Genomic DNA, 12474 nt, shown 5'->3' with positions numbered 1-12474 from the left:
GACCCGGACTTAGAGTAACCGACTCACCTCACCCTATACTGCCCTGCCACCTGAGGAATGATGCGGCCGGTACGACGAGTTAAACTTGGAAAGGTCATTAGTCTAACTCAAGGACGTTTTGTATCGTGAGAACTAAGAACTCCGTTAAAACCCAACAAGAAACATGAGCTGGCCCAAAGAAGAACACAGGTGATCCCCCCGAACACAAAGTTCAATCCCCCCAATCGAAGCGAAACCTGCGAGTAGACAATAGACAGGAAGCCGACGGCATTTTACCGAAAGGGGCTCATAAGCGACCATCATGAGTAGCTCGAAGTGCTAGTATTATGAGATAACAAGCAAGCAATGAAACGAGAAGCAAACCAGTAATCCACCATGCAACGCCTAACAGACCTCAACACCAAGAACCCCAGGAACTACTGAATGAACACAGATATCGCCTCCAGAATCCAAGGCATCAAGGCCTACCATGGGTGCGAAAGAATTTCTAGGGACAAAGCGACGGCAAGGACGAGGAATAGTACTTAGAACAAAGCGTGAAGAACCTATCCTCCTCGGCTGTGTTGGCCTCCTTATATAGTATTCTTCCCGCCTGTAGTCATATGATCCAAAGTGGTCACATGTGCAAAACCAAATCATAACAAACTAGTCATGTGACCAAAGTGGTCACATGCTCAAAACCCATGACCTCATAGCAAGGTCATGTGCGAAAACTCATAAACCAATCATAACTCAATAAACAAGTCATATAACTCGACTGAGTCATATGCATGAAACCCATAACCTCATAACGAAGTGATGTGCGAAACATAAATCATATGTGCAAGGCATACCCACAAGGCACACTTGCAAGGCATACTCACCAGGCCCATCTCTCATGACTCATAATCGAACCATATGCGAAACATAACATAATAAGTCATATGACCCAATTGAGTCATATGTATGAAACAATTACATACCTATGACTCATAACCATGAGTTATGTGAAAACCTTTTCCATGCCAAGCCATGTTCATGACAGAAGTCTAGAAGATTATTGTCTATTCCTGGCTGCTGAATTATATTTTGAGAAACTCATAAATGATATAAAGTTTGATATCAAGGTATTAAACTCCTCTTATGATAGGATAGGATTTGGTTGCACTTCAGAATATAGTACTTGTAAAGCTAAAGGTATTCCTAGTGAGAGAGAATTTGTCCAGGTGGTATTAACTCCCAGTGGCTTGCGAACCATTGCCTGAACCTCTGTCAATATATAGAGAGGAGGATGGAAATCATTATCTCCTTTGCCTTATCCATTCCCATTTCCATAGCTATTTGCTTTTCTGTTGCCATACAGTGATATATTCTTCAGATTGAATGGATCCGCTTCTCCAATTACCCAGTAGGCTGCCTTTACTACAGTATGTGCTCTTGTGAAGATAAAATTCAGAGAATTCTTAAGATCAAAGGACACTCTCTCCCTGCATGCTTCATCTCTCATGCCCTTGATAATCAATATACCCAACAAGGAGTCCATTTCTTTAGGTACTCAACATGAAAGCTTTTCCACTTCACCTATATAATCAGTAATATGCTGTTACTCCTCTTGGTATAATGAGATAATCTCATTCTGGACCTCAAAAAGTCTTGCCTCTTGAGTGACTTTACTTCCATAGTGTGCAGTAAACTCACTCTTGATCTCTGCCCAGTCAGTCTTCTTTATATCTTCTAAGACCTAATGCCACCGATGTCATACATCTCCTTACCTCCTCAGATTTTGATGAAAGAATCTAATCTTTGTCTTATCGGTAGCCTCCACATCAATTACCATATGCGGAGAACAGTAACTATCCCAACTCAAGGCTACTACCTCTATATCCTGCAAGTACTCTTCGACACTTTCCAGATATTCTCTATCATACCCTATAAACATAGAAACCTTCACTGCAGCTGCTATTAGAAACAATCTAGTGGTCTAACAGAAAGCTAAGTCTCTAACCACAAGTGAAAACAAAAAAACAATTGTCTTAAGAAATCTCTGCCCAACAAACACCTTATGATAGAGAGCCCCAACTAACAGTCATAATTTCAGAGAGAAACTGGTATTATGATATCATAATCGCGACAATCCATTTCAGAGCACCAAATGAAAAACAAAATCTGCAGATTGCTATATCTGCTTCACAGGATAAAAACCTTCTAATCACCAACTATTGCTGATAAAACCTTTGGACCATAAGAAAATGCCTTACAATTGCAATCACATTCGATCCTCAAGCTAGCTATCAACCTCTTTGTATAAAACAAACCTCAAGAAAAGAAAACCCCAGAAAAAAATCCAACCTATCCTGGTTGTCCAACTATCTAGCTACAAGACACAAATTCAAACCATTTCCCCAGTTTCCTTGTTCCTCAGTTGAAAATGTGGTAGTGGTGGTAGTGAAAGAAAGAAAAGAAAAAAATAGGAGAAGAAAACTGCAGCTATATAGACTAAACTTCAACCCCCCTGTCTGCCAAGCCTAGCAGCCCCTCTCCTATTGAAAACATGACCTATTCAGCTCCTAGTAAATACAACCAATGTATAATTCCCCCTTCTGAGTAAAGAGCTAACTAAAATTATTGTAATACTAAGCTAAAGCTTTGCAAAACTAGCTAAAAATATGGTAAAAAGCAAAGATGAATTTTATCTGTAACAGTACCCACTCTGGCTCAGCTAACCTACAACTACTGTACGTGCTGGGCACTTTTGATATGCCACGGTATAATTTCTTGCCACCTGGCAAAGTATTCCAAACCTGTCTCAGGTGTCAACTATTCATATCACTTGAAAACCACAGATGTTCCGACCTTTTGAGCTTCAATGTGACATCCATTGCCTTGTATTAGATATTACGTATCTTTCCTCTCCGGTGGTGAGGCTGTGTTAGTCATGTGACACAGCCACATGACTGAGTATATATACTATTGTATTCTAGCATCTTCTAGAGATTTCCTTGGTATGAGGCAGTGCTCGTGTAATGATAGTGGGGTATATAAAGGGCAGGTTCAGCCCTGTTCTTAGACAGAGAGTGCAAGCTTGAATTAATCTTTAAGTCTTCAGATTTTATTGTGGTTATCATTGTTACTTCATTATCACAACAGTTAGTACAATAGATACAAATATTTTCACCTTGGCTAGTTTTTATTCAATGAATGGGTACTAGGAAGTCTTACATCCCTCGGATTCGGATATTAGATAATTAACCGGGATAGAGATGGATAGCTCGGTAATCGGTAGTGTCAACGGTGGGCTCTTCCTAGAAGCCACAACCGTTACCGTCCAAGTGACACGGATCAGGATTACTGGGAGAGTTGAATTCACTTTCTCCGCCGGTAGCGACAAGGTGGTAGGGGATAACCCGCCTAAAGGAAAGATGAAAGCTCCTTGACCCAATTTGTCCCCAAGGCCGCGTAGCATGCGGGGGAGCAGTGCTCATTTGCAAGTTCTCAGGCCAAGGTAACTTGGGGGAAACGGTAGCGGGAGAGGGAAGTCTCCTCATAGTTCTTTTAGGTGTTGGCGATCTTGGGCGCGTGGTAGAAACACGGGGTTTGTTAGGGAGGTCTAGAGTGGTGGTGGTGAGAACTTGGGGGTATCATACGTCGTCGTGTTATTGACCACCGAGATCGCTAGTATAGGTATCGATTCCACGGTGGTCGGCCCAGTTGTATATTTAAGCACATCATGTCTGCTCGGTGTTGGAGCCAAAATGGATGGCTTCAAGTACATGTTTGTTAGAGAAACAACAAGCTTGACTCCGAGCCTGTCCGCGACTTCAACGACCTTGCCGAAAGCTTGAAGACCAGTAGGTCAGAAAGCTGTTAAAATTTGCTTAAGCTAATACTGGAATTCCTTCTCGGAAGTACATACTTAGCTGGGGGGCGCCGTTGGTCCACTTATGGAGGAAACTTCCAACTCCCCGGCACCTTCTCCACCATATTTTGACAGTCCACTGGAATCGAAAGCTGCATTCCTGTCACAAAATCCCGTGGGCTCCGAAAACCTCCAGCCCAGCGATTTCAGCAGCCATAAGCCCTTTCTCTACATCCAGCGGGTTCTTGATAATCATCGGCTTCTACGCACGCAATCAAGATACGAATCTCTACCGTTGGTGAAAGGGAAATAATAAACACTGGACCCTGCAAAGTATAGATCATCACCATTGAGTTGAAAATTCTATCCAATAGTGGTGACAAAGCAGCTCGGAATCTTAATAGGAGTAGCAGAAACACACTCTACCACTACAAAGGCGAGGACCCCCTAAGGTCTTAGAGAACTCGGCTTTCTCAAACAAAGCGAATCAATAAGATATTTAAAGGAAGCAAGCCCGACGACGTGGAGAAGAAAATGGGCCCCGGTTTGAGTGGAAACAAGCCGCGTTCAAGCCTTTAAGACAGCAGATATTACCGGCAAAGAAAGTGTTTACTTATCTGCCCAGATCATGGAGAGATCACCAAAGTTAGAACCACTTTGGCTCCCGCCGTCCAGCTCAATCAAGCACTATACTCGCAGTAACGTACCGGTGAGCAAAAAATACGTTGCATTATCCAAATATCACCCCATGTCTTGCTGCAACCCCATAGTACTTTGAAGCTGGAATATCTGACCCGCTTCCCCAAGCGGTAATAAAAACGGGAATGAACCAAGGGCCCAAGTGCTCTAGAGCCTGTAGAGATTAGATGGGGAGGAGCGGAGCACGGAATGCTGGGTTTAGCTGGGTATCGTTCAGGTTTTCCGAAAGATGTGCCCGAGTTTAGGGACAGTCACACTCAAGGCACGATCGATATTGGTAAGAGAGAAATTAGGCCTCTTTATACTCTACGGGTATCCGCCAGCTTGAGTCCGAATTTAGTATAGCGCTCAGATGCGCACTGATATCTTGCCATACGAGTGTTGAGTCCGTTGAAAAGCGGGGAACACAAGATTGACGTACGATATCCTGGTTGAAGTTGATAAACTTTCTTGCGTGCAACCAGATCAACTTGAACCCAAATGGGTGCTATTTACTCATCCCGGGCACTCACTAGCTGGAAATTGGTAGTATCACTTTCGTGCGCATAGGTACGTAAGGGTGACATTTAATTTTTTTTGTCGCCATAACAAATGATGGTAACGGGTTTCTGATAGGGATGTTATAAGATAGTCTAATCAGATCAAACATGATTGAACCATTGTATGGTACAGTCGTGTCTGAAAAGTCTACGTACTCTTGCTTGGCAACACCACAACCAATGATCACGTCAACATCACCTCCTACCATGACACCACCACACTCCCAAACCCTCAGAGAAGACCAGAGAAGGGAAATCTATGCCCTCTATAAATCTACTGATATGGGGTAGGGTAAAATTTCAAAGCTTACGAACCTCTTCAAGTCAACTGTTTCAAAAGTAATCAAAAATACAAAATCCAGAAATTGAAACACCTATGATGACCCCAGATCTGGCAGACCAACCAAGATTACTGATGCCAAAAGGCAAGTAATTCTTGATATTATTGATGCTGAGCCTTATTTAGCTCTAAGAGACATTACTCAAAAAGCCAATATTGAACTTGCCAAAGATACTATTAGCAAGATATTCAAAGAAGCTGGATTTATGCTCAGGATACCTAGGAAAAAGCCTTTTTGGAGAAAAGTACAGAAGGAGAAGAGAAAGGAGTTTACTAGAGTGAGGAGGAACTGGACAAGAGCTTGAAAAGGGGTGGTTTTTGTGGATAAAGCCACAATTGAATATGATCTAAATCCAGTGGGAAGAAAGATCAGACTTAGACCAGGTGAAGAGTTGGAAGAAAAGAACTTAAAGCCTAGATTTAAGTCAGGATGTACCAACATAAGTGTATATACTGCAATGATGTATGGAGGGAGGACTGAGCTCATTCTTGTGAGGAAGAGGACTGAGAAGGAATAGACCAGCAAAAGAAACAGACTTGGTCCCAATTCCCACCAATAAGCAACTGAGATTCACCAACCCTACCTTATCCCCTTCATAGAAGTTATAGACAGAGCTCCTCAAACTATCTATATGGCTGCTGATAATGCATTATAGCATAATAGAGCAGAAAATAAAAAATTGCAAGAGAACTATAGATATCAAAGATTGGCTTGGTCTTTCAACTCACCAGATCTCAATCCTATTGAAAATGCCTGAGCAATTCTTAAAAGAATACTCAGAAAGTGATTCTCCAAGGTTGAGAGAAGGCTCCATAGTGCTGCTGAATTCTTTCAGGCTGCAAAGAAAGAGTAAGACCTCATTCCTCAAGGAACATTTGATCAATGGATTCAGAGGATGCTTGAGAGACTTCAAGCTGTATTAGATGCAGATGGAAGCCATACAAAATAGTAGCATTGAGAAACTGTTTTTTTGTATTTCTACTATTATCTACATTAAAATTGTAATCATATCTTTTTTTGTTGTAGTCAATATTATTATTTGTAGTAGTAGTGCCGTTGCCGTTAGAGGTATGTAGACTTTTCAGACACAACTGTACAGTATATAAACAGAATAAGATCAGAACATTAAGTGCCTTTTGGACAAATTTTGTCAGATATGCAGAAAAGCACCTTGTGGATATCGATCATAACCTGTTTTACTAGATAGTCAAAAGGGAGTGCTAATGGCGCTGTTACACTGGTTTGGTGAAAAAAGAAGAGATGAGGTCTTTGCAGACGTGGATGTGGAGCACGTTTTTTAATAATTATCTACTTAATATTTTTTCAAAAAATAACATGGTAATACTACTCTGTTCAGGATTAGGGAGTAATACAGTTATAAAAAAATCAAATAATTAGTAGTAATTGGAAAATGACTACTATAGTTATATATTTCATACAACCTCTATTAAGTTTTTCTTTGTCAACTAATTTGTTTTCAAATATAGTATGCAAGGAAATATGAGAGTTCAAATATAGTTATATCTTTATGGATTTTCTTTCTTACTTTTTCCTTGCTTTTCATGTAAATTTGAAGGAATTTGTATTATATCATATTTCAATATTTTTCTTCAAAATATCATTTTTTTAATTAAAAGTCTACTACACAGAATTATTCCTCACAGATCTTATTCTTTCTTCCATATATTATTTATGTTATTATCTAAAAATTTATTATAAACAGTTTATAAGGACTTAGATTTCAAATTCTATCTGCTGTACTTCATAGTAAAAGTATTCTATAAAAGTTTATATTTTCAAATCTGCAATTTTAATTCTTTTCTCCTAATTCCAATTTTATCTAACTTAGATATTTACTACAATTCTGTTACATTGATAGAAAAATCTGATTTCTTAAAGCATTTTATATATTCTATTTTTCTTCTTCTTCTAATTATAAAATACTAGTACAATTTTACCTACATTGTAACATACATCTCTGTATCCTGGAAATCTTAAAGAAATTTTACCATACCAGTAGCCATTAAGTGGAAGGGATTTAATTTTATTTTCTGGCAAAAAGCCCTCTACCGGTAATACTGAAAGACCGGAAAAGTAACAGTTCAACTTGTAGTGTAAGAGGCCATGTGAATGAAGTTCGCAGTTCGTCATAACACAAACCAGATTATGACAAGGAAGATTAACAAAGGTTTTCACATGGACGTCGCATCGTTACGCAGTGCATACAGAGTATCTTGTTATATGATGACTAATAGTTGTGAGTTATATGATATTATAATTTTCACATGTGACTCATACTTATAAGTTACAAGTCTTATATTTAGTACACATGACTGGTTATAAGAATTATAATTGGTTTAGGTATGTTACTGTTAGACGGAGATAATTTGATAGACTTCAAGGTTGTCTAGGCCAATCGAGATTCGTTTCTGTAGACGGAGATTGTCTAAGAAGGCTCGGACTTTACTCGTTTCGTTTATGACTACTAGGAGCGAAGTAAAATCGGTAAAGTAGGATAGAATCGTAAAAACAATATTATATTGTTAAGGTCTCTTCTCCGTTGCTTGATGATGTCTAAAGCTTAGAAGGCACTTCAATATTTATATTCCACGTTGGAGTGTTCGTAGACTACATCTATTTATCATACAACTATGTACTTCTTTAATCGTAATTTGCGACGTCAAGTTTTCTTCCAAGGTGCGAATACCTGTGGATCCTGAAAACCATCATACCCTCTTCGGTAATTACGATATTTCTACTTAGGAAACGTGCTGTCCCCAATAGTAATATCCTGATTAGCAGAGTCTTTAGACTTATGGCCTAGTCCTTAAGTCGAACTGAGTTGGCTCCAATTGTCTTCACCATTGATAAAATGATCAGTTTCATCCACGGCTATATCTGCAAAGGTGGTTGTCATTACAATCATCGTAGGTCGTCTGACTTTAATCCTTTGTAACTCCATACCCAACCGATAGATTTTCTCTGGATGACTTCCTATTAACTCGCAGGAAGCTAATCCACCAGATTGATAATTAATACCTCGGTTGGCAACTCTTGGTTGCTCTTTGGGTAGTATGTTTCAGTAACCATTGTAGTATTGGGAATTCCTCCATAGCTATGACGTGCTCCGAAACCCAGTTGCAACACTCTGTGAAGTCCGTTGGCTTCTTTGGTAGTGTCCTTTGTAGTTCTAGACTCTTTTGGTCGATATAAATGTATGGGTCTCTAATAGAGATCCGTTACCATCTGATACCATCGCTTTGTGCAAAATCGTCCCGTTACCTACGGCCCATGCCAAAGGTGTCATGTTTTGAAGCCAAGTAGCTCTCTGAGTAGTTGATGGAATTACTCCGTTCTACTTCCCAGACCGAGCGGAAGGTCCTCTCTCATATATCCAGCAAACAGGATCCGGTCAGACTGACGGTGATAACGTATATAGTGTTATTCTAACACCTTCAATTCTATAGTAATATAGTCACAGGACGCAACTGAGATTAATATATATGATGATGCGTGGGCCGCGTAAGGGAGCCGGATGGGGGTGTTGAAGGCCAGAGATTCCGATTCCGAGTGGGGTTACCCTACTTAGGGTGGTTCCTAGGTATCAGGTTCTGGTATTCCTAACATGAGCTCCCTCCTCTTAAGGCTTCACCCTAAATGCCTTTTTGGTACATAAAAAAAAAAAACATAAACATAATTTAACCATTAAATTTTTAAACATTAATTCCTTTCAGACCCCATGAGAGTAGGGTAAAAAACCTTCTGTGTTTGCTTGGCCACGGTAGGAAAACCTTTCTCTCATCATCCTCCCTCTGTCCGCCTTGGCATTTCCGGATTATCATGGTGAAATTCATCCACCATTTCCCTCACATTATCCATACCAGCGGCAGGTTCACAGGTGTTCTCATCTTCAGAACATCCTTGCCATTTGACAAAGTACCATAGTTCACATACCTCCTGGTAGCAACTACGTACTCTCTTTCTGTAAGAGCATAACTCGCTTCTTACGATTTTCTCTATTTCCCATTGTAAGTCGCCCTCAATATCCTCAGGCTCTCTGGGAGGTTGTTGTCGGTCCCCGCATACCGACTCTCTGTAGGGTTCTAATAGAGATACATGGAATACTGGGTGTCTGTTCCATCGATCTGAGATATTGAGTTTGCAGGTGCAGTTTTTTCGTTTCTCTAAGTTTACGAATGGTCCATATAATTTAGAACTGAGTTTCTTTGACTTTCGGCGTGTACGAATGTTCTTTGCATTTAACATTACTTTATCGCCAATTTTGAAGTCAGGTTGCTTCTTGGCCTTTCTATCGTAGTACTTGGCCAAAGCTTCTTGTGTCTGTTGGAGTAATTCTCTTGCTTGCTCATGGATCGTATTTATCCAGTTTGCATATAGTGTGGCTCCTGGATTTTACACTTCGCGTTCCTTCATCCATTCAGTTTGTGGATGGAATCCATAGTTTGTATAGAAGGGTGTCATCCTATGTGCATTGGTTGCCGCGTTGTTGTAAGCATGTTCGGCTAGAGGTAACAGTTGGTACCTGTCATCCTGATCATTGTTGACAAAACTTCACAGGTAACCTTCCAGCACTTGGTTGGTTGGCTCAGTTTGTCCATCTGTTTGAGGATAGTACGCTGTAGACATCCTCTTTTTTATATTAAGTGTTTTGCATAGGGATTTCCAGAATTCTCCTGCAAAACTTTTAATCCATGTCTGAGACAATTTCTGTTGGTAAGCCATGTAGCTTCCATATTTCCTTTGTAAAGCCTGTTGCCACATCTTTTACTGTGGTTGTTCCTTCCAATCTGACGAAGTGAGCCATCTTTGTAAATCAGTTAACTACTACCATGATTTGGGTACATCCTTGACTTTGGGGTAACTGTGTAATAAAGTCAACTGAAATTGATGCACATGCTGCGTATGGTATTGACAGCGGTTGTAGTAGACCATACTGCGCATGTTGTGGGGATTTGTTATGTTGACAATCATCACACGACCGTACGTAATCATTTACCCAATCTGCCCAGCCTTTCCAATAAAAATCCCTCATAATTATCTCAAGGGTTTTTTCTTGTCCAAAGTGTCCCGCTATTTTAGCGTTGTGACATCCTTCAGCTATTGTTGTATAAAGGTCCTGATTTTTTAGTACGAACAGTCTTTGCTTGTAGTAAAGCAACTCGTCAGATAAGGTCCAGTCTTTCAGGAAAGGTTTACCATGGTCTCGTAAGTTTTCTAACTCATCTCTTCTTTTAAGCCATTCTCTATCTCCTGGGATGGCTTTTAGGACTTGCTCTAGAAATTCCGGGTTGAATTTCTTTAGTTCCTTACTGGCCAGTATGGCGCTAGTCATGAGTGTTCATTCAGGTACTTTGGTTGCATCATACCAATGTGTATTTTGGTTTATTGACACATATAGTTGGGTGACTACCAGCTCTAATTCTCAGATAGTAATAGCCCTTGTTGCGATGTCTGTGCTGCCGAATCCAGATGTGCCTCTTTCGGTATTCTCTAGGTTATCTATTTCCATCATCTCTGCAGTATTAATTTTTTCAATCACTAGTTGTGCAATTGAATCACCGGTCTTCATTTGACAGTCTGCATTTTGATGGTTAAATAGTAGTATTTTGAGTTCGCCGGTATAATCTACATCGATTACGTCAGCACCAGTAGAGATACCGCTTTTGACTGCAAGTCCACTTCTAGGAGCAACCCTTCCATACATTCCGGTTGGTATACCAATTGCAATACCGGTTCCAACAACTAACTGTCCTTGTTCTAGGACTGTATTTTCCTGCATTACGTAGAGATCATGGCCTGCTACCATTCTTGAGTCTTTAGTTGGTAATCTTGCCCTAGTGTTTAACAGTTTTACTCGAATTACCGAGTCTGAGTCATTCCAGTAAGGAGTTTCCTGTATATCACCTATGCTTGTATCCTTTGTTTTGCTGCCCGCTATTAAGCATATTTCAATTTTTCCTTTTACAGTTCTTGTTACTGAACTGATTTAGAAATGTTCAGGTTTCAATATCGTCTGTTCACAATGTGCAGCTCCAGACTCAGAACGGAACTCCGGCCATCGATTGAGTGCATCAGGTTTTCCCCCTCTCATTCCTAGGCGGTAAACAATTCTGAAGTTGTAATCCACTAACTTCGGCGTCTAATGGATTTGGCGTCCACTCCAGACCTTGAAGGTGAGGAAATATTAGAGGTTTTGGTGATCAGTGTACACAGTTATAGGTTTTTTGGTTCCAACCTGGTATTGGCGCCATTCTTTGAAAGCTTTCAATATCGCTAATAGTTCTTTGTCGTGGATTTCATAATTTCGCTTTGCGGAATTCAGCTTGCGGGAATGAAAAGCTACAGGATGTAGTCTTTTTTCCACAAACTGGGATGGGATGCAGCCTAAGGCAAAGTCGCTAGCACCCATTTCCACAACTGTTTCTCTTTCCAGGAAGAAATGGTGCAAGATTGGAGCTGAAGTAAATCTTCTTTTAAGCTCCTGGAACGCCTTTTCCTGTTCCAGACCTCACCAGAACTTCTTTGGATCACCTTTCAATGTTTCCGTAATAGGAGCGCAAATTTTAGAAAGGTTTTCTATAAAAGGTCAGTAGAAGTTAGCAAACCATTGAAATATTTGGACTTCTTTAACCAATGTTGGTGATTTCCAGTTTAATACTGAATCCACCTTTCAGGTACTCATGGATACCCCATCAACGGCTATCATGTAGCCTAAGAACTCCACTTTTTTAACGTGGAAGAAAGATTTCTTTATTGAGATCGCGAGCTGGAAATCTGTTAATTATTGTAACACTTTTGTTACTAGCTTGATATGTTCCTTCTCATTTTTGGAATAAATGAGAATATCGTCCAAATAGCATATGACTCCCTGATTTAGATATTCCCAAAGGACTACATTCATCATGTCATGAAATGTAGCTGGAGTGTTGGCTAATCCGAAAGGCATGACCTTATACTCGTAATGTCTATAGCGCCATCGGAAAGCCGTTTTCCATTCATGCTCTTCTTTGATTCGGATGAGATTGTAGCCATCTTTAAA

At 40.2% G+C, this 12474-nt stretch overlaps 1 protein-coding gene; it reads left to right on the top strand.

Annotated features, from left to right (window-relative positions):
• The first annotated feature begins 3093 nt into the window (after positions 1–3093).
• Positions 3094–4325, top strand: GSTUM_00002725001 (uncharacterized protein). XM_052355722.1 has 1 exon: positions 3094–4325. Exon 1 carries the CDS (start codon positions 3921–3923, stop codon positions 4146–4148), a length of 228 nt encoding a protein of 75 aa, XP_052211695.1. The 5' UTR covers positions 3094–3920; the 3' UTR covers positions 4149–4325.
• Positions 4326–12474: the final 8149 nt, after the last annotated feature.

This window comes from Tuber melanosporum (assembly GCF_000151645.1).
Source record: "Tuber melanosporum whole genome shotgun sequence assembly, scaffold_143, strain Mel28".
Taxonomy (NCBI): Eukaryota; Fungi; Ascomycota; class Pezizomycetes; order Pezizales; family Tuberaceae; genus Tuber; species Tuber melanosporum.
Note: the sequence above shows the minus strand (reverse complement) of the source record. Positions and strands in the feature narration are given on the sequence as shown.